This window comes from Monodelphis domestica, chromosome 8 (assembly GCF_027887165.1).
Source record: "Monodelphis domestica isolate mMonDom1 chromosome 8, mMonDom1.pri, whole genome shotgun sequence".
Taxonomy (NCBI): domain Eukaryota; kingdom Metazoa; phylum Chordata; class Mammalia; order Didelphimorphia; family Didelphidae; genus Monodelphis; species Monodelphis domestica.
Window position 1 is genome coordinate 179,950,812 of NC_077234.1, and position 23,831 is coordinate 179,974,642.

The 23,831-nt window shown below is 41.1% G+C and overlaps 1 protein-coding gene across 1 annotated transcript in view; it reads right to left on the bottom strand.

Moving 5' to 3' along the window:
* IRS2 (insulin receptor substrate 2) overlaps positions 1-21,094 on the bottom strand; it is a 39,278-nt gene extending 18,184 nt beyond the window's left edge. The window contains exon 1 of the mRNA XM_001375228.4: positions 16,332-21,094. Within this exon, the coding sequence (XP_001375265.3) occupies positions 16,332-20,481 (4,150 nt within the window). The 5' untranslated portion in view covers positions 20,482-21,094. The remainder of the gene's footprint in view (positions 1-16,331) is intronic.
* Positions 21,095-23,831: the final 2,737 nt, after the last annotated feature.

Sequence of the window (23,831 nt, forward strand, 5' to 3'; positions counted from 1 at the left end):
CTTTCTTTCCATTAGTGCAAAATGTCTATGGGAGATCTGAGATAATGACAACTAACACTTAGTATTTTAAGATTTATAAGATGTGTTACTAATATTCCCTCATTTGAGGTGGATAGAGATATTATCCCCATTTTAAAGATGAGAAACTTGAGGCTTATCCATGTTCATGGAGTGAGAGGCAAGGTTTATACCCTAGGTCTGCCTGATTCCAACTGTAGTCTTCTATCCAGTATGCCACACTGAATCTCTACAAGATGATAGATTAACTCTTAATGTATTTAGTAGGCAGGGCTGTATAACTGTGAGGTAGTATGATAGACAACAGAAAGAGATCAAGATAGAAAACCTGGGTTAAAAACCTTTGATTGTTGTTCAGATATTTCTGACTCTCTGTGACCCCATTTTGGCAGATTTTCTTGGCAAAGATATTGGAGTGGTTTGTCATTTCCTCCTCCAGCTTATTTTATAAATGAAGAGTTGAGGCAAACGGGGTTACCTGACTTGTCCAGGGTCAACAGCTAGTAAGTGTCTGAGGCTAGTTTTGAACTCATGACGATGTCTTCCTGATTCTAAGCCCAGTGCTCTATCCAGTGGGCCACCTAGTTGCTCCATTAAAGACCTGAATGCTATTTATAGGTGTGTGACCCCTGGCAAGTCTACGGAACACTTCTGTTTATTAGATAAGTAGAGATAATACATGAATTACCGAGGACTTAGGACTCTGGGGAAGATCAAATGAGATAAAGAGTGTCAAAGCAGTTTGCAAATAATAAATTGCTTCACAAATACTGAAAGATAGGATGACAGTAGATAAAAAGTCAGCTTTGGAATCTAGAAAATCTGGATTCCAGTGCTGCCTACGATAGATACTGGTTACCCTGGGTAGATCATATCACCTACCAGTGTTCCACACAACTCTCTAGGATTTTAAGTTACAGAGAAATGCTGCCCTGCATTGTTGGAGGGGCTTTCTCATTCAAGGAGTTCCCTATACCAATGAAAGCAAAGGCCCATTCACTACCCTCTCTTCCTCCTTAGAGTTATTACTAAGACAAAAGGTAAGGATTTAAGAAAGAAAGAGGTATTATTATTATTATTATTATTTTGGTTCTTCATTTAATGAGGTGAGTGAGTCAATGCTCATGATTTCAAGTTAAAAAATGAGTAAGGTAGAGCAAACATTGTGGGAAAGGATAAAGTGATATAAGGCAGCATCTCAATGAATTCAGAAACTGAACCCAGAAGACAGTATTCTAGTGCAAATACAATGGAAAAGATACACAACGAAACAAACTCCATAATGTAATGACTAATAACCAAAGTGCTTTGGATGGAGCTGCTTTAAAGTGCCGACCATTTCCAACAGCCACTTTGCTCCCCTCTTCCTTCAAATGAAAGGCTAGGAAGAGTTTTCGAAGGACAGAGACTAGATCTGAGATTTCACTAGCAGACTCCCTCTACTAACCCAGGTATGCATTTTCTCCAAAATGTAGTTTTCAAGAGTTTCCAGGAGCATCAAGAAGTTTAGGGACTTGCCCAGGATTACCATACTTGCTTGCATGTTTTAGGGGGCAGAACCTGAACTCAGGTCTTCCTTATTCCTAGCTAAGTTCTCTATATAACTACTTCATACTGGCTCTCATGATTTAAAATTGCATATAAAATATTTTAGAAAGAAATGTAAGAGGTGACATTTGCCTCTCTGTGTGCTAAAATATCACACAGACACCCTATGAATAGAATGATGGGATCAAAAAAGCCAGGATCACCCATTATAAAAATCTCAAAGGATTTTACAAATTGCTCCAAAGCTACCCTACTTTCCTGCATAGTAAATTTAATAAAATTGAAATATAATCTCTCATTAAATGGAAGTTTTTGGAGTGGAAAACTTATAGCCAACTCAATGTCTCTTTCTCAAGTTAACAACTAAGCCTCCACCTGCTAAACTTTGAAAAATGTATCAACTATAAGTTTCCTTCAAATAGAGTATATTTATGTCTTTTTAAAAATATTTTTAAATGTCCAGAGAAAATTGATATCCAAATGAAGCCATTTTAAAATCAAACAAATCAAGTTACCGGTTTTGATTTTAATTTTAAAATAAAATTGGTGGATACATGGCTTTGATTAAGAGGTTTGGAGAAAATCTTACTTCAATTTAAAATTTAGGTTTCCGATAAGTAACCAGCTACAGAGAGAAGTTTAAAAATTAAGTTTTAACATCAACATTATGGTACTGTTTCTAAATTCCTCCTTGTTCTTCTCACTCTGAATCATTAATCTAACCATGACAGACTGACTTGCTTTACTTTTTTACCTGGAGGCATACTATATTAAAGGAATACAGGAACAGGTTTATAGAAGGTTGGGTTTTGTTTTTTTGTAAACTGTGCATGTACCCACACACCTCACTTAATTGTCCTCTTAGATCTTAACTGAAAAAATTAAAAATATGTGTTTAAAATAATATTTCCTTTAATTGGCATTCTCATAGAATAAAATATCCCATGTGTCTGAACTGCCCGGGCATCTAAGCTTTATTTAAAATGCCAACATTTATACTGCTTAACTTCTCAATAAGTACAGAAGAGGTAGAGTGAAATCAAGAAATTGGAATTCAAAAAAAGGAATGTTTTTAAAAGTGACAATATTTTTTAAAAGTTCTTTTTAAAGAGAATTTTTTAAAAACTGTGTTCCACGTTTCTCTATCTCATTAATGAGATAGGCTTAACATAATCTACCTACTTCAGGGGCAGCCATTACTGTAAAAATCAATTATTGCACTATGTTCTAATACAGCAGCGCTCTCAAGGGTTTCCGAGTTATGTGAAGCTCTTGGCTCCTATGCTAAGCATCCCCAGAATGCTGAGTTTTTATAGTTTTTTTCTGTGTTTCAAAACTGTATCTTTCTCAAGTTTTCATTGTTGCCAAATTGCTGACAGTGTTAAATCCTAGCAATTCCTGTCATTGTTTCAAATCTATAAATAACTAAGCTTGTTAAATGAGCAACCTAAAAATGCATGGGCTTTATGACCACTATTTCCCATCTTGATTTAGAGGTCTTTTTTACTTCTCTGTCGAATAGCTATGTTCTGAATAGCTGAACTTGGGAGGCAGTGGGCCTGAGTACTATTTGTATTCCCGACGCCCAAGTGTAGTAAAGAAGTGAAGAGTCTTTTCCTGACTCTCCCACAGACCAGGTATGTAATCTCAGCTAGAACCTATGATTAAGCTTCCTCAGCTGGCAAACGATCTTTAAGGTAATTTTCAACTCTAAAATTTGATACCGTTTGGAGGTTCTATATACTTTTCTGCCCTCCCACTTCCCCTCATTACCACCAAGGCTGCCTTTAAGTGAAGTTCCTCATTACTTTTATAAAGAACAGTAATAGATGGTTACAAGGGGGGGGGGGGGGGGAGAATGACAGGAAACTCACCTGTAGCTGGTTCCCCTATGGGTTCATAATTCAGGACTGCCCAGCCAAATGGGCTTTCCCTTCTCCAACTACTGTCATGGTAGTTGAAGAAACTGGGTTGTACACCAGTGCTTTTTCAATGAAGGAAGCACTATGAGCGGTAGGGGCTGATGGTGGGAACCAAGCCTCTTTTGCACATAAAGGGAAGGAGGCTTTCCTGGATATTTCACAGATGTCTGTAAAAAGGATGGGACAGATGCTTTAAAAAAGCCTCCATACCATCATTGATGTTTTTCAGGTGCCTACATAAAAGCCAACCCCATCACCTAACTAGAAGAATTGTTTTGGGACTGTTCTAAGCATTTTGAAGTACTGACTTTGAATATTTCTTGATACAGGTATAAGGAAAGGAGAAAGGAAAATCAAAACTTCTCATGACTGCTAAAAATAAAAAGAAATATGCATAAAAATTCCCAAGATTTGTTAAAAAATAAAAACTACCATTAGGATGTTAAAGAATGGGAAAGGATAAGGGACAAGAATGAGAATAAAAGAGGAACTCACAGTGCTAAAATTAAAAAAAAAAACAACAACACATAATATCTCCTCTCAAGAAAACAAAGAGCAAGAAAATTCTGGCAGTAGAATGAAGAGGAGTCACTGACTGTCTATGTGACCTTGGAAAAATCATGTATCTTCTTTTGACCTCAGTTTCTCCATATGTAAAAAGAAGATATTAAACTTTGATTGCTGTGATTCCTTCTTGCTTTATTTGTCTAGGAAAATATGTGACTACATAGAAACACTGACATATGGAACCCAGAATGAGAAGAGGAATTTTATCTATCTATGTTTGTGTGTATACACAGAAGAGATATGCAGATATGCATCTAGAAGGTGGCTAAAAGAATAGAACACATTTTTACCTGAGCATCATCACATAATAGGAAAATCAATATCTTTGATATATCACAATAGAGTGATTACCAATTAGAATGGGTATTAATTCAGGGTTGTGATTTTGCAATTAATTGTTTTCCACAATAGGCTAATGAATTCTGAAAAAGAGATGACGAGGGGAAAAGCAAGCTTTCTCTGTCCTATGGGCATCTCTTATAGTTGGTTTTACAGTGCTATTATAAGGTAAAAGGTTGTCATTCCCCATCTCTACTTAGGCATGATAATTATCACTGAGGGACCAGAATCCTCCATGCAGGTACATTCACATTGCTTTATAGAATTTCCTTATCTTCATCACAAAATAAATGGGTGTGTGAAATAACAGAGTAAACAATATTTGTTAACTAAGTGGCAAATTAATATGAACTCGATCCCACTCTTACTGAAGGACTGAATGTTTTCAGTCTCTGCAAATATAAAAGTCCTCAAATTAAATGAGTGGAATCATGAGGATGAGACGTCACTATCTGGGGTCTCAAATATTTACAATTATTTCACCAGTCAGATAAAAAGAGGAATATGACTAGAATGAGCACATTCCTGGTCTAGTGAAATTATATATTTGATTGGGTTTTCTACTACCACTGATAATGGCATTGTTAATAACAACTCACATATAGCATTTTAAGGATTACAAAGTACTGTCTCCATAACAATTCTGTGAGGTGGGTGATGAAAAATTCTGATCTCTGTTTTGCAGATTAAGAAACTAAGGCTCAGAGAAACTAAATGGTGTCCTACAGCTATAATGTTGGATGAACTTTAACGAGCCCGAACTCACGTCCAGGTTTGAACTTTTTCTCTGGGTTCCTTCCCACTGTACTATGCTATTTTAAAGAAATACTATTCTATACAGAGTGGTAACATAAGTCAATTAAGGAAGCATGGGGAAAATGTACTTGTCAGATCTCTGGATAAAGGAAGAGCTTATGACCAAACAAGGGGCAGAGACAACCACAAGAAACAAAATGGATAATTTTGATAACATAAAATTAAAAGGCTTTTGAACAAACAGAATCAATGTAGCTGTAACTAGAAAGGAAGCGGAAACTGGTAGGGGGAGGGATTAGAGGAAATTTCTCTGATAAAAGCATCTTTTTTCAAATATATAGGGAACAGTAAAATTTATCCTAAAAAAAAGCCCTTTCCAGTTGATAAATGGTCAAAAGGATGTGAACAAGTAGTTTTTAGAAGAAGAAATCAAAGATAACAACAGACACAGAAAAAATAAATACAAATGAAAAATGCAAATATAAACAACTGTGAAGGGCCAACTCACACCTATCAGATTGGCTAACATGATTTAAAAAAAGATAAAAGTCAGAGTGGATATGAAAAAATAGGTACACTAATTCACTGCTGGTAGAGTTGTGAACTGGTCCAAACATTCTGAAGAACAATTTGGAACTGTGTTCAAAGGGCTATAAAACTGTGTACAACCTTTGACTATGTAATTTGACTATTAAGTCTTTATTCCAAAGAGATCAAAGAAAAGTAGAAAGGATCTATATGTACAAAAAATATTTATAGTAGCTCTTTCCCTGGTGGCAAAGAATTGCAAATTGAATGGATGCCTTTTAATTGGGGAATGGCTCAACAAGTTGTATATTATGATGGAATACTGTGGTGCTATAAGAAATGGCAAGCAGGATATTCCAGAAAAACCTGGAAGTGTATACACACTGATTCAAAATAAAGTGCTCAGAATGAAAACACTGTACACAGTAACAGCAATATTGTAATGATGATCAACTGTAAAAAATTTTAGCTCCTTTCAGCAAGATAATGATGGAAGATAATTCCCAAGTATCCAAGATGAAAAATGCTATCTGCTTCAAGAGAGAATTGATGAAGTTTGAGTATAATTGAAGCATACCTTTTTTCACTTTAACATTTTGTTTTTTCTTGTGTGTTTGCAATATAGCTAATACGGAAATGTTTTACGTGACTTTATATGTACGATCTATATCATTCTCCTTGTCTTGACAATAAATGGGAATAGGAGGCAGGGAAAGAAGTAGGAATTCAGAAGTTTTAAAAATAATGTCAAAAATAAATGAAAAAATCATGGAATATGATGAGTTGTACAAGTGAGCCTTTTAACCCTAATCCTACCCCACCCCCAACTCCCACCATCCAGAATAAAAGGAAAAAAATAAACTGTTTTCCATTTTAGCAAAACGCCATCTCTACTGAATACTTAAATAAGCTTTATGTGAAATCATGTATTTATTAGAAATCTCTCTAGAAGGTCAACACAAGAACAGAGTTTTTGACTGACCCAATATGTATGATTACCAGTGGAATAGCTTCCTGATGTGTTTGAAGTGCTCATCTACATCCTTTTTCACTGACCTTGTGTCACATCTAGATGAATTTAAAACAAAGGATAAAAACAACATACAAGTACCACACTAAACATTTACCAAGATACTTTTTTAGTAATACTGATACTACTACCAAAAAAGCCCATGAGTCTGTGGTATGGGAAACTGACTCTTACGTTCCGCTTTTCTAGGAAATTTCTGTTAAATCTGGTAACAGTGACTTTGTGATTGAGGCAATAGACTAGAACCCTAGTGCCCCCACTTTTAACTCCTTTAAACAAAAACAAGCTGCTCATTACAACATTTAATCCATACGTCACCTAATCCTGCTTAAGACTCCAAAAAACTCTGGGTAATAGTTGGGTAGTTTTTAAATTTAGCAAGAACATCCTGGCCTATTTCAGAGTTCTTCTCCTACCACTTTTCATCCCCCTACCTCCCAATATAATCTATCAGAGCCTTTAGAAAACTTGAAAGAAATAAAAGACAGTGAGTCCCACATTAATATAAGCTGGTCCCTTGGCATGGCAGTAACAGATGGTAGTGCAACTCTGAACTAGGTTTACTGAAGGATTCTTCAACAACAGAGCAGGGAATTTGTGATGATAAAATAGATAAGAGATTGACTTCAGTCCCTTTTCTAAAAGGACCCTATATCACAATGCTGAGCAGTGTATATATAACTCCACAAACCCTATCCCTCACTGGGGAGATAGCAAGACTGCGCATCAATAAACTAAGCGCCATGTGGTAACAGACCCAGGGAGCATATGTATTTACAGTACATCTTTATTTCTTTTTATTTGTCTTTATTCAACTTCAAAAGTGAGTAATGAATCTATTACTAGTACACATTTTCTTTTATTTCCAGGAAAGGAAAAGTTTTAGCACTATCTTAATCACTTTTACTGAAGGAAAAAAAAAATTCCCCCTATTTTGTTTACCCTGTGAGGCAGACAGTCTCCAATCATTAGCCTGTTGTCAACAGCGATGCTGGGGTAGATTACTAGTGTGTATTGCTTGTAATGGCAGGTGCATGGCCCTGGGGCTGCCATCTGCTAGGAAGGAAGTATTCTCTTCTAAGATGCTGAAGAGACTGACAGCTAATGTAAACAAAACACTGAATCATCTATAATAACCACAGTCCATATATGAGACTTCTAGGTACTTTTCTCTATAGATATGGTATGAAGTTTTGTTCATTCACTAGGGTATTTCTTTAAGCTTTGGCAAAAGCATGTAATCCTAAAAGGTTGATTATTATCATTATGATTATTATTATTAGAGATTAGGTTTCATGTTGAATTATATTCAACATGGACAACAATTTCTTTTTTTCTCCTTAATAATGAAAGTCCTGGTGGAATCATCAAATGAAAATAGATAAAGTAATATTTAAAAAACTGATAGGTTATCCATCCTCAGGCAAATTCTAAACTAGTTAGTTTTCAAATAACCAATCACTGAATGAGTTAATGACTCATGTCTTGGGAATCTCTTAGAGGAGTTAGACATAATGAGGGGTAAAAAATATTTCATTTTTATTAATAAGTTAGCCTTGAAGAATATGAAAAACTCCAACACAGAACTTTTAGATATTGCATTTACAACCTAAGCTATGTCTACCTAGTTCTGTTCTGGGTAGGTCCTTAGAATTGAATTATCCCTAATAATTAGCTGTCTACAATGAGGAAATTACTTAGATGCTTGAGAAATTTCCACTTCATTTTTGTCATGTGAGCACTACCAAAATTAGCCAGGTACTCTGTACCAAAATGATCCTTTTATTTTATCTCCTCTGGGTTAATTAAATTATTCTGGCCTCATAAGAAGGTACCTTCTATCCCATCCCGCCCAAGAAGCAATTGATCATAGTAGATTGAGGGGTCTGAATTTCTACACAAGCCTTATTTGCTCCAAGGTCTACTCTGAAAAAAAAATCCCCCCAAACTATTAGTAATTATAAGAGAATGCATTCTTAAATGATACAAATACTTCTGCTACTAACTTGGGCAAATCACATAACTTCTGGAACTAAGTTTTACTCAGTAAAATGGCACTGCCTATATAAGGTCTTTCCAAGTCTAAAATTCCATGCCTTGATGAAACCTTAGAAATCTCACAGCAAGTTCTTCAAGCTGAATAATCTATGTAGTGTCCAAAGGTTTTTAGAAGCTTTCATACCTTTCTCCTGAGTCTTTATGTCTTCATACACATGCTTCATGAAATGGCTAGTGTTAAACAAGCACACACACACACACACACACACACACACACTCAGTAACCTCAGGAAGACTGTGATGTGGATATTACAAAACAGTATGATCCTTCTAAGATGACCACAATGGATATAATTTATGAGGGAGCATGATACTTGGGAAAGAGAAGTGAACGAAAACCTTGGAGTCCAAGACTCCAGCACTGTCTTCATTTTGAGTCTGTCAATCTCCCTGAACCTCAGTCTGCCCATCTAAAAATGGTTAGAATAATATCTGCCATGTTTCCTATTCAGGTTTGTTATGTGCTCTACTGTAAGATAATATGGAAGGCTTTGAAAAGTGAAAAGTACTTGAATAGTACTGTCTGATATTAATGTAAAAATCCAGAAACTTCATTAATAGCTCTTTTGCCAAAAAAAGAGAGAAAAAACTGGTTTGTGAGTAAAAATCTGTGTACATTACAACTAAACTCAGTAGCATTCCTTCAGAAACAAAAGACTTATTCTTTATCAGGCTGTAGGATTGTTTTTTAAACCTCAGTCATTTGGGGGACATATTTGTTGAGGATCTGAATAGTTGATTTGATATAGGAGAATAGGAGAAAACATCTTTTCCCATATAGAAATTTTAGGATTATATGGTAAAACTCTGGAATAAATTGATTCTTAGCACCAGATCTGGGATAATTTAATATGATAATGAAATAGATTATCATGACAAGTACATTTACCATAAAGTAAAATTAAAAGTTTGGAAAATAATCTATGCAAATATGTTACAGTGTTTTTATTTGTCATCAAGTTATACTTTGAATTTTAGTTTAGAACAGTTTAAAACTACTTTGCTCTTTCTGTGGTATAGTTTAAAATATAAGCCAAGTGTTTTTAAATAAGGATAGGTATATATAATTATCAAGCTCAAAAAAATCCAGTTTCCAAAAAATTTATGATGAATTTGGTTAATTTAAAATCCTTAAATGAATTGATGCTGCAGTGGTGGCAAATACAATGAACAGAACTGGCCTTAAAGCTAGGCAGACCTGTGTTCAAGTCCTATCTCTGATTCATATCTGCTATGTGACCCTGGACAAGTTCTTTAACTTCTTATTATTGTAGGTAATTCTCTAGGGCTAAAAAGTGCCGACAAGGTGTCAACCTACAGTACAGATGAGACTTTGCCTATCTGGATGCTTTCCATACCAGTGAAAGCACAGGTCAAGTCCTTTCTAAATGATTTCATATTGATATAGGCCATTTTGGAAGATGCTATATTTCCAAATGTCAATAACAGTAATTATCTAGAGAAATGAATTATGAGGAATTCTATCTTCTCCAACTTACCTAAAATTGACAGAAATGCATAAGATAGTTCATTTTGAAAATGTATAATTATCTCTAAGTATACACAAAAACATCCATGTGTCATAGATCACAGCATTCTAAAACTTAATAAATCAAAATTCAAGATTTGTTTGCCTGTCAAAAATTATCACTCATTCTAGTTCCCATAGGAAATATCTAAGTTATACAAAATAATACTTCCCCAAGTTAATGCAAAGGAAATGAAAATGAAATGACCAAACTGAACATGAGGTGGGTAAGCACATATGTAGTAGTTTCAGTCTTTTTCTCCCAGCAGCATTCCCTAACTTAATAAGAATGGGAAGCTCCAATTATCTATGGAGTGGTGGGGATGGTAGAAGGGAAAAACTAACACAGAAGATATGTTCCAAAGCTCTTCTCTGTTTAAACACACATTCCTGTATATATTTTACTTAAATCCAAGTCAATGTTACTCTCTATAACTATCTGGAAAGAAATCGAGCAATCAGAAGCAACCATCAACCTAACCATTTCCTCTGCCTTGAGCAATGACGCTGCTGGTTCACTTTTGAACAAACCTACCCTTCAACTTTGTCTACAATAATTTATCTTAAGTGGTTCAGTTACCATGACAATCTTCCAATGAACATTCAAACTAAATATAATTTAAAATACAAAGGAAGAAAAGGAACATTGATGTCCAGCACCCGCTATTTTGCATTTTAGGTGGTATGAGTTTTATTTTTTAATGACATGTAAATTAAAGTTTAAAATGGAAAATACTTGAGGTATTTTTCCTTTTACCAAATGCAACATATCCTTTATATTTTGAGAAAAATGTTGCTTTTCAAGACGTTAGTTTGCAAAATTCATGGCACTTTTAACCTCAAATACTTTATGTTAATTTCAATGAGAAGCACACATTATTTTTAGTCTTGTCTATACTATAGAAATTTTGCAGAGAGAACTCAGGTTGTGACTGACGAGGATCTAACTGGAGAATTTGCCTAGGAGGGTGGGTCCACAAAAGCTTATTTTACCCTGAATGATTTTTTTTCTCTACACTCTATTTGGTAATGTAGATAAAAGACTAAAGTTACATTTTCCCTTAAGTTTAAGGTGAAACTGAAACACTCGATTCTGTGTCACAAAAAAAGGCAAAAACTCCTTTTACTTGCCAAATCTGATACCAAAAGTTAACTAATTCTTGGAACTATGTTTCTGTGGAAAATGCATTAGTGGGTATTTTAACAGAAAAACCATTATGCTTTGGTATGGCCAGAAAACTGTGACCTTGTTTTAGGTTTTTCTTAAAAACAACAACAAAGGCTTAGATTAAAGTTAAAATATTTTTAAAGAATCCATTTTCAATTAAAACAGAATTTAAAAGGAAGGTGATGCTAAAATGCAGATATATTCCTACATTGTTGCAAAACCAAAGAGCACAGCATTACAAGTCAAAACACGGTGCATAGAGGGACCAGCCTCATTTAATCAGCCCAAAAGAATGAAATACCCATGTGAACAAAGAATGATGGAGGCAATGGAAAGTCTGAGGAATTGGTTATTGTTGTTTTAATGCATCTCATAATAACAGCTTGGACTGCCACTAGTAAAACAAATGTATATTTTTCCTAAACACAAACTGTCACGTACTAAAACAATGAAGGATTTAACATACATGTTCATCTGGAAAGCCTTTCTTTAAATATGAAGTAATTATAAAGGGTAATTGAAATAAAAATTGTCTTTAGGTAGCTCCAAGTGTAGGAAAATAGTTTTCTTAATGAACAATTCTGAAGTGTAATTTAGAACACTAATGCATTAACATTAATAGTAGCCTTAAATAAATGTTTGAGTTAAATAAAAACAATGAAAAAACTCCACTAATGTCAAGAGGTTTGGTGCTTTAAAAAAAATAGAGTACCTCTTTAAGGAATAGCTTTCTCACATGCATGTATTATCTCCTCCATTTGAAAAACTGAACTCAAAACTCAAAAGGTTAGCAATATATATCTACATAGATAGATCACATAAATACATATTATGCATTTGTATAGATATACTTATACAGAGAACTGGTGCATTAGTTAAAAAAAGGGTAAAAAAAGAGGGTACGTAATTTCATAGATTTAAGAATATTTTTAGAGTTGTGAAACTGTGCTAAGTTCTTGTTTATTTGTAATTCTTGAGAGGGAGAGGGTGTGTGTGTGTGTGTGTGTGTGTGTGTGTGTGTGTGTGTGTGTGTAAATAAGCAGAAGTAGCAACAGAATTCTTGGATTGATGTCCCACCTTTCTTCCAAAGAACCCTAGAGTGCCCTGATACCTTTTATCTGTCTTCTTTACCCCTCACAACTGTGCCTGTGAGATAGTTAAGAGGAGGAAAGTTATCACCCCTATTTTGCAGATGGAGAAACTGAGAAATAGAAGGATTAAGCACCTTCCCTAAAGTCACACAGTGATTCAGTAACAGAGCAGGAACTAGAAACCTGGCTTCCTGATACCTAATTCAGTGTTCTATGGAACAGATTATGTGCCTACTATGAAGTACTATTTTTGTAAAGGCTTCCCTTTCAATAAAGGAAACAGAACCAGTCATGTGACTTTCATTCAAGAAAGGGTGCATGTGTTTTCATTAGCACCTTACTTGTCTACTCCTGGGAATGGGATAGGAACTCTATACCAGTATTATCTTGTTATGACAAGAGCTAGCCAACTAAACCAAGGGGGAAAAAATGAAAGGTTATTTGGTTTGTCAACTAAGCTCATTATACTTCTGAAAGTGTCCAAGTGCTTTGATATTTCAGTAAGTACAACTTCCTCTTAAATGTAAATAAAGTAGTGCCTTTATTGTTCCCTTGCAAGCATTTCTTTCATACCAAAGTTACTCAACCATTGGTTTTAAAATTATCATATGATATTCTCTTTATCAAATACATTTTAGACAAATCCATCTGACAGAGGGACATTGAATATTATTTTGAGGAGTAGTTCTGATCAAATAGAACATCCAAATAAATCTTAAAATGAGAATCCCCTTAAGGATAGAAAAAAAAGCCAATATACTAATTTTTCTTAGTATAAGCTAGTATAAGCCACTATACACATTTTTGCTATGCTTGGTTGTCAAGCTTATACAAATCAGCAGTTATTTTAAAAGCAGTAACAAGTTTTTGATTTAATAAAAATCCAGACTGAAGATAAAAAAACAAACAAACAAGTTTTCCTGCACACTCAAAAAAAAGTCGTGTGACCTTTATATCGTTTCTTGTTTAAAAAATAACATTATGTTCATGGTTATTTTATTTTTATTTATGCCATTTATAAAAGTAAAACTGCCTACCTACAGCATGTTCTAATGAACTTTGGTAATCCAGCAAAACTCCCCTGCAAACACAAGTAAACAATGATGCACACACACACCCTTTTTGTAACCATTTATGCAAACAGTAAGCAGGATACATCTAAGCATGAAGTTGGGTTTTTAACAATTTGATACATTTTTTCCCATACCCTGCAGTTTGTATGCACAAAAATATTAAACACTTCGATGAATTAGGGCTAAAATCAGATATGATCAAGGACATTCCTTTTATTTCACTGTAAAAAGAATCACTCTTTTTCCCCTAAGCCTACAACTGCATTTCTATAAACCACTCCTAGAAGGCATTTTTGCTGTTATGACCTTTTTTATGTAAAAGCACCAAAAATACATTTCAGCATGGATATGTATCTCTAATCAACCCAGAGCATTATTCTGTGAATTTGTAAATGCTAATGGTCTGGCTCCATAGAGTACTACTTATGGATTACATTAATAACGAAAGATGATACATTCACACTTTCCTAATCTATTCCCTGTTACAAGTTAGTTCACCATTGATTCATTTAATATAAAGCCTCTTTTTTTATCTACCTTGAAATCAGCTAACCTACTTCTAAACAGAATATATGTAAAATACTCATATACACATACAGAAAACTGGCAGCCAAAATAACGATCCACTTCTGTTGTTACCAAGAAGAATACAAAATACACAGCATTTTGACTTCAAAATAATAAATCTAGAGGGAGAGCGAGACAGAGATATTCTGGTAGGAAAACTTTATCCCAAATAGGCTAAGCCTGGTCCCCAAACACATAGTATCTGACTGTTTACCATTTTTATTAACCCTAAGTGGGCACTGTATCATACGTGAATCATGTTGCAGAATTAAATTTGTTTCGCCAGACAGCTCTGAAGCCCCATACCTCTTGTGAGTTCATTCAATGAAGAAACTCGGAGCTTAATTCCTCCTGTAAATAGGAGGCAGAAAGCAATAGCCTGGGCCTCACCTGAATCCAGTCCAGGTTTTTACTATCCTGCTCCTCCCCTTCAGGGACAGGCCGGAAACAGTAAAAGCTATCATGTCCTCAGAGAGAGAGGGAGTCTGTTTTGTTTTTGTTTATTAGAATCAGGTCTGGGCATAAGTAGATACTTTTAGGGTTTACTGTATCAAATATGCCTCCTAAGAAATACAGAGACTTTACTTTGGTTGGTCTATTGATATAATCTATGCAAATGTTCAACTAACCCTTTCACTCCCTATGGAAAGTTTGCAGAACAACCAAGAATATTTGCTACAAAGTATAACAAAATGACCTTCACTGGATGGCTGATATTTATAGGATAAATTCTAACACGTCAACTTTATTTTAGTTTTATTGGTCTCCAAAAAGGCATTATTCTTTTTCAATTATTTTGTCACTCACCGTTTGGCTTTACTGCCAAAGGTGGAAATAGCTTTTGCTTTTGAAAACATGGGGGAAGGGGGTTATTTTATGATTATAGCTAAATCTCCTAAAATGCTGCTACTGTAAAATGCCTAGTATATTTAGACTTTTAGATGTGTACTCTGGGAAAAAGAAAGAAATGGAACATACCCCATGCCAGCCTAATCAGCCATTTGTAATATGTTTACTCAAATGAAAAATAAAAGAATTTCACCAATTATAATATTCAGCTGGGCCTGTTCAAGCTTCTCAGTAGGCCTAACTAATCCTAAAAGAAGCCTCTACAACACTAGCACCTCAGCGAAGAACCAGCTATGGAATTAAGGGAGGAAAAAAACCCTCAAATCTCCAACATTTGACTATTTCCTTTTGTTTTCAAGCTTTGTGTATTACATCTCTACTCCAATATACAAGCCAATTACCATGCCTTCATATTTAGAATGAACTGCCAGCTGCAGAGTTACACATCGCCATTCACAGGCCTTTGAAGAAAATTCCCAGAACAATGAAGAACACTCATACAACTATTCTCAACAAAACCCATGCTTTTTTGTTTCATGTTCTGTGCTTCTTGCACCCACTAGTTTCCTCCACAACAGATAAAAATAATTTGATTAGCAGAAAGTATCAGTTTCTATATGAAAGTTTAATTAAATTAATAATTATTTGATAGGCTAATTAATTTATTCTCCCTGTCACCCAGGGGAATGGTTGGTAACTTTCTAAAGGACTTTCATCTGCATTTGATTTTCAAACAAAACAAAACTAAACTAAAAAGAAAAACTTTTAAGTAACATTTAGAAACATTAACTTGTATGCAGTCCAAAGTAGTGCAATCCAGGGGGAAGGTGAGAACAGGAGGAAGTCCAAGAAATACTTCTGAAGACTCTCCCCCCAATGTTCTAATAACAACCCCCCCAAAAAAGATAAACAGTGTTGTTTATAGCTGCCTTTCTTTGAATTTATTGAAAGACAGATTCAGAGTATTCACAGATTGGGTCTACCAATCTGTGGGGAGGAGTTGAGGGTGGTGGGGGAAGAAATGACCTGGATGGAAAAATGAAAGTATGCCTGTTTTTAAGCCTCCTTAACTGTTTTACTGGCTATTGGGAGGACCTTTCTTCCATTGAAAGGCCCATATAGAAGACCAGAGTAAAAACAAACCAAGAAGCTTAATTCAGAGCTTTTGCCATTTAGGTCAAGTTGTCAAAGATGAGAAAGAGTGAAGTTCAGAAAACACAGGTTCCTCATGCCTGCCTTATGGTACTTCTCCCACTTTTTACCCAATTACAAAGCAAAGATAGCCTCACCTTTCACAGCTGTAGCCTCCTTCAGGTGATGGGTCATGAAGTCAATGCTAGCATAGGTGTTGGTTGTGGGCAAGGGTCCAGAGCCTGGCCCCACACAACCACCTGTGCTGCTGCCACTTCCACCATTGATGAGGCCACTGAGGCCACGGGTCAGGGCCCAGGAATTCTTGTCTCCAGACTGCTGCTGCTGCTGTAACAATAGGCCAGCTTCATCTCTAACATCAATGGCGATGTAGTTGAGACCATTCTGGAAGCCTGCTGATGTCTCCCGACACATAGGAGAGCCACTGCTCCCAGGGCAACCAACTAATGCTCCATGTTGGTTTTGTGTCCACCTCAGCTGCTGAGACTGAGGTGGCAGAGGGAGTGATGGTTGCCGAGGGTGAGGAGATGTAGATGGCTCTTCCTCACCTCCTCCAAGACTCTCACCACCATTGCCACTGGGCCCTTCGCCACTTTTCCTGAGAGAGACATTTTCCACAGAGGCCGAATTGTGGCGCTTAGGATTGTGTGCGAAGGATGGGGACACAGGGGTCACAGTAGTGGTCGAGGAGAAGGTTTCCGAGCTGTGGCGTCTGCGGCCCCCCTGTGGGTCAGCACGGATGACCTTGGCACCCCGGTGTGGATCTGGGGGTGGGCTGGCCAGGAGAAAGGCCTCTACACCAGACACCTGCTCCATCAAACTCAGTCGTTTCACACCAGATGTAGGGCTGGTCACTCGGGCACTTTCTGGCTTCGGAGGTGCTGCAATGGGCTGTGGTGGAGTGGCGGCTATGCCGAAGGCCATCTCGGTGTAGTCACCACTATCCTCTGTCTCAGGGGGAGAAGAAGGGGAGGAGGCAGAGACAGGGGTTGGGTGGCAGGTAGAAGAAGCTGGAGGCAGGCGGTATAGCTCTCCTGGTGGTGGAGGTGGTAGTTGCTGCTGCTGTGAGGAGGAAGTAGAGGAGGCAGGTGGTGTTGGCAGTGGTGGGCAGGGTGAGGAAGCCTCAGGGGACATCAAGGCATCCAAAGAGCCCACAGAGCCACCACCCTCAGTGCCAGATTTGGGTGACTTGGGTGAGCCAAAGCCAAGGTTCATATAGTCAGAGAGGGGAGAGCGCCTCCGGCTGTCACCACTGGTGCCAGGGGTACCTGAACCCATTGAAGAGGCTGGACTGCTAGCTGAGAGTAGTGATGATGATGAGGCTGCTGAAGTTAGCAGGGGAGGTGGAGGTGGTGAAAGGTGGGCTCCAGATTCACTAAAGTCAATGTTGATGTATTCACCTGGGCTTTTGGGCTCAGGTGGCAGTGGATACTCATGCATGCTAGGAAGGGTTCTAAGCCCCTCTAGGGACAGACGAGTGGGCCGGACTGCTCTGCAACGCTGGATGAGGAAACTCTCTGGACGGTTGCTGTTGCCACTGCTACTGCCACTCTGCCTAACTGCTGAAGGCACTAGGTGGTGAGGTTGGGAGTGGCTGCCCCCATTAGATACAAAGGGCCTGGTAGGCTGGGTGCAGGGGGTAGTTGTGTTGGGCAGTGGCTGCAGACTTGGCTGCTCTTGCTCCTCTTCCACAATCCTCCTCCCCACTGGAGAATTCATGAATACATACTGGTCACTATCCCCATTTCTAGGACAGGGAGTTTTATAAGAACGGGGTAGTGAGCTGTAACAGCAGCCTGGGACCCCCTTAGGTGGTTCTCCACCACCAGGCAATGGGACTGAGTCATAGAAGAAGTCAGGTGGGGTGAGAGAAGCTCCTGCATCACTAGGAGACATGTTAAGGTAATCTCCATTGGGAAGTAGCTTGCCTTCAGAGCTCTCCACTGAGAGCTTGGAACCACACCACATCCTCATGTACCCACTGTCCTCAGGAGAGCTTTCAGCTGGAGAACTGGTCTTGTAGCTGCTACCATTCATCGGGGAGCCTCTTCCACTTGTTGCTGATGAGGCTGCTTGGGATGCTGCACCTGTAGCCAAAGAGGCTGCTGCCATCCGTGGCTGCAATATTTGCTTGGGAGCAGAGACACTGGTGGGACTCATGGGCATGTAGTCATCACTTTTGCAGCTTCCAATGCTGCCCCCTGCCAGTGGGGCCACTCCAGGAGTCATGGGCATGTAGCCATCATCTGCTCCAAGGTTACTGCTGGAGCTCCGATGGGAGCCAATCTCAATGTCCCCGTAATCCTCCGGGTATGGGTTGTAGGTCACTTTGGGAGAAGAGGCTGGGTAAAGGCGGCTTGAGCTGCCGGCAAAACTGGCCCTCATCAGAGTATATTCATCAAGGGAGGCAGAGGAGACTTGGGGCACTGCACGTTGTCGTGCAGGTGTGGTCAGGGAGTAAGTCCTCTTTCTATGACCTTTGTCCAAGTCTAGGGCCCCTTCCCCGGACACTCTTCGGTATGTTCGGCCACATAGGCTTAGGGGTCTTTCCATGGTCATGTATCCATATAGTTCAGTCCCACTGCCATCTCTCGCTGGTGGGGTCTCGGCAATGGACTCAGGAGTGTTGCTTCGGTTGCTGCAAAAGGTCCGCAGGTCCCCAGGGCTAGAGCCGTACTCATCCAAGGACATGAAGCCTGGGTCACTGGGGGAGCCAGAAGCAGAAGCACTGCCACTAGAGGGCCGCTGGCCCTGGTGGTGGTGAAGGTGGTGTGGATGTGGATGTTGTCCTTGAGGCAGGGAGTAAGAAGCTGAGCCATGCCCGCTGCTAGAGGAGAGGCTGCCAGGGCTGGTGGCAGACGGAGGTGAATGGGATACCGGCATAGACATGGATCGACTGTGTTGAAGGGGGCCCCCAGCCGGAGCTAACATCATCTTATTAGGTCGCATGGAGGCGCTGCAGCTGCTGCTCAGAGTATGGGACCTGCTTAGGGGAGTCCTCACCGGGCCGGGACTCATGGGGCTGCCAGCCACTGAAACTGGCCTGCAGCCCACCCCTCCCGCACCCCCGCTGCTGCTGCCATCGCCCTCACTGGCCGTGCGTACCCGACAGGAGTTGCACTTCCCAGCTCCAGAGGCCTGGGTCGAAATGGGGGTACCGGTGGTGGGAGGCGTGGCGGCCAGGCTGTCGGTTCGGGAGCGACGCAGGAGCCCAGTCTGGCTGGGAGGCAGGTTGACCAGATGATGGTGGTGGTGACGCCGGGTGCCCGGGACGCTGATGGGGTGGGTGGATGAGGAGCCTGAGGACTGGCTTTTGCTTCGGGGACGGAATTCGAACAGCTCCTTCAGGGCTTTCATGGCCTCCAGGATGGTTTCATGGATGTTCTGGGCCACCACAGAGTCATCCGCCTGCATCCAGAGCTCACCAGGACCAGTGGACGCAGAGCGTCCCACTTCGATGAAGAAAAAGCTGTCGGAGTGGCCACAGCGCCGGATGTTCATCAGCTGTAGGGTGACCGACGGCACCTCACAGTTGAGCTTTACAAAACCGATAGTGCGCGCGGAGAGGCAAAGCCGATACACCCCAGTCAGATTCTTGCTCTGACCCAGTCCTTTGGGTTTCAGGTTCACCTGCCAGACCTCCCGGTACGCAGCGCTCGCTGGGGTGATCAGTCCATAGTGGAGATCCTCAGCCGCTGCCCCGAAGGAACCACTGCCGCCCGAACCAGGCAGGGAGGCGCTGCAGGACGAGGCGCTGGCCGATGAGGTGCCGGACAGGCAGTGTGGGTAGAGAGAGCTCGAGTCGTAGGCGGCTTTGCCCTCGTTGAGCAGGTCGGTGAGCGCTCGGTACCAGCCCTCCTGCTCCTGCTCATTTTCGGCTGCCACGGCGAAGTACTCGTCCTTGGTGTAGAGGGCGATCAGATACTTGTGCTTGGCGTCCGCCCGCTTGTTGATGTTGAGGCAAGAGTCTAAGGCGATCACCCTTTTCGGGGCCCCCGACTTGTTCTTCCACTTTTTCTCATTCTCGTAGTACTCCAGCCTCGCGGGCAGGGGTGGCTGGCCCCCGGCTCCCCCACCGCCCTGCTCTTCGCCACCGCTCCCCGGGCCCCGAAGCACGAAAAAGCGTTTGTGCCCATGTTTTTGCTTCCTCAGGTAGCCGCACTTCCGCACGCTGTGGTTGTTGTTGTTGTTGTTGTTGTTGAGGTTGGTGCCGCCACCGCCGCCACCTCCTCCTCCGTTGGAGGAATTCGCCGGGGTCAGGAGCCCGTTCAGTGGCGGGCTGGCCATCCTCCCGGGAGGGTGCAGTCCTTACCACCTCAATCCAGTCGCGAAGGCAACAGGGATAGGGGGAAGGGAGGGCAGAGGGAGGGGTGATTTGGGGAGGGGGAGTGATTTAGGGATGGGAGGTTAGGGATGGCTTCCCTTCACTCTCGCAAGTGAAAGCGTCTCTTTCCCCAAAGGTTTAAAAAAAAAAAAGCAAGGATCGGAAGATGAGCCGAGCGGGTTTCCCTCTGATGATCGGTTATCTTCGGTGGTCGGCTAGAAGATGCACAGATCACAGTCCACTCCCTCCCCCACCTTTGCCAACTTCCCGCGGCTCCTCTCTCTCCAGTGTATCTGGCTGCCCTAAAACGCACAAACGATAGCCCCGGTCTCTGGGCTGCAGCCGCCTTTACTGCTTCGGCTGTCCTCCAGGTTAAGCGACTGCACTTGTCCTGCTGCAGGGGTTGCAGTCACTGCCGCCGCTGCCTCTCCGCGTTCAGGTCTGTTTCGGTGAGCTGCGAATCCCTCGGCGTGGCTCGGGGTTGCTGCCTCTGCTACTGCTACTGGTGCTACTGCCGCCGCCAACGGCGACTCCTGCCTGTCTCGGTCCCAGTTGAACAGTGAGTAACACATCGCGCACTGAGTGACTGAACTAAAGAGCAAAACAACATGTGACTCTGCGTTACGCAGGCACACACACGAGCGAAGGGCGAGGGGGGAAAGAGGGGGCGAGAGAGCCGCACTCCTCCCCCACAAGCACCCCGCATTGGGTGCAGCGCCGGGGGACTGACGGCCCAGAGCACCAATTGAGCACCACGCAGAGGAAGTTGGGGGGGGGGGAAGGAGCGGGTAATGGGGGAGCCGGAGGATGGCGGGAGGAGGGAGAAGGGAGGAGAGAGGAGGCGGGCACTGAAGCACCCCTCCTTCTCCCTCCCTTCCCTTCCTCCTCCTGCTCTCTCTCTCTCTCCTCCTTTCTCCTTCTGTTTTTTTTTTCCCGCCTATCCCCTCCCCCGCTCTGAGCTTCCCTCCTCTCCCCACACACACGGTAAAGAGATGGAGGGATTGGGAAGGGGGGCGTAGGGTATGGGGGAAATGCCAGCTCTAGTGCCTCATTAATCAGAGGCTTGTTGTTGATGCACGCGAAGGAAATGCCACCCAGGGCGTGAAAAAGGAGAGAGGAGAAGGGGCGGGGAAAGAGGAGCTGGGGGAGGAAGTGGAGGGGGGGAACAGACCTTTCACTCCTGCTATTGAATATATTAAATTATCCCCACGCTTCCGCTGTAAAGGAAATACTGTAAAGCACGTATGGGGAGGAGGTGGGGGGACTCTTTGGAGATCAAAGCTCAGACACAGCTAGCTAATAGGTTGGGAAGGGGGGGGGCGGGAAGCATCCCCCAGAATAAACCCCAATGCATCTCACACCCTACCCCCGCCCCCACGGCAAATCTGCAGCGGCTCCAGCTTCATGGAATCTTTTCCTTTGGGAAGAAAGGAGGTGTGGACGAATCCGGACTTCTTTATCGGCAGTCTCCCCCAGCCCCGTGCCCAAATCCGGAAAAGCAAGCTGTTCTTTAATATTTCTGAGAAGTTTATTCTGCCGGTTAGCCGTTTGGTGGAAAGGCAAATCTGTGGCGCAGCTCATGTTTGTTTACGGGTCTGGGGTGGAAGGTCTCTGGGGTCGGGGTGCCCTCACTCTTGTTGGGCTCTCGGTATTTTCCCCCCTCCCTCCCGCGCTCTCTCTTCCCCTTGTCTGTGGAGGGTGGCCCAGGAAAGAGCCTGACTGGCGCTTGTTTACGAACATCAAAATTAGTCACACGGTGAGATGAAGTTCAATAGCAGCTTCATTCCCTTTACGGGAAAGAAGTGGGGCGGAGGGTGTAGGTTGGGGGGGGGGCTAGGATGAGAATAATTCTCATTGTTAAGAGGAGGGCAGCCCCTGAGATACAAGCAGGGGAGGGAGGGGTGTTGAAAATCATTCCTTAGGGTGAGGTATGCCGCGTAGAAACTATGGGGGGAAAGCCGAATGCGGAGAGGAAAGAGTAATGAGTCTAGGGATGAAAGCAAAGCTCAATGGACACCCCCCCCCCCCCCCCAGCTTAGGCTGGTTTTAATCAGCCACAAATCTCTCTCCCAGGCCAGGCTTCAGACCTTTCTTTTTTACATATGCTTGGGGGGTGGCGGAGGTAGGGGTGAGGGGTAGGGAAGGCGGATGTGTGTGGCAGGGGGTAAGGGGGGGGGGTAAGACGAGAGAAGAGAGAAATTGGTCTCACAAACATCCCTGTTTTCCCATTTTCTTTTCGGGATGTCATCAGGACCTATTAACTTGTCAGATTGTCATGAAGTTGAACCCATCTGTTTTGGATGTAACAGGAGAAAAAGAATGAGAAGGAGCAGCAGCCAGAGAGAAATTACAGTTTCCATAGTGCAGGGATAGGGCGGGCACCAGCAAGAAAACAACATTAGCGAAACTCTGTGTCAGCAGCCGTTTGTTCCTTGCGTGCTCTTAGCCCCCATCCCACACGTACACACACTTACCAGAGGGTAGGAGAATATATACCCACCTTGTAGATCTCTCTCCTAGTCCCCCAGGTTGAACTTACTTTTGCATCCCGGTTTCTTATTTTGAGGCAGTTGGATGAATTTTAATGATTTCCCCCATCTTTGGTTCAGACCTGAAATTCATCTTTGTAGAGAACTCCTAGTGAGGAAAGCCCTTTCTACCCATACAGATCAGTAACTGTACTTTTATTTGTTGTCTTAGAGAGTTGCCTGAGAGTACTGAGAGTTTAGATGACTTGGTCTGGTTATTCAGCCAATATATATATCACCAGAGGTATTTGAACCCATCTCTCCCTGTCCCCAGCTTGGCTCTTTATTTCACTGTGCTAGGCCACCTCTCTTACTCAGACAAAATAGGTCTGTAAAATCCTATTATTCATGTTAAAATATTAGAAACAAAGTAAAAACTGATTTGACAGTATATTTCAAGTAAGCTTAGTTTGGTTATAGGATCACTGAGAAGGGTGGAAAATGAATGGAATTGCCCTTAAAAAAACAACAACTTGTTTTTGCTTAAATATGTGTATGAAACCAAATGAGAGAATTTTTAAAGTAATAAATTGTTATTAAATTATTTAAATATAAATTATATGTAAGAATTTGAAAAAAATTTTAAACTTTCAAAATCTATCACTCTCTTGTCTCAAGTAAATAAATTTGGCATTTATTTTTATCAAATAGAACATTTGCAGTTTCATTTATCTGAAACTAAGTAACATTTTATATCTTTATAATTTACATGGAGTTGTGATTAAAGATCAATGTTGCAAGGAAAATTCTATTTGAAATTGCCTAAAAAGGAACTTCATTTAAAT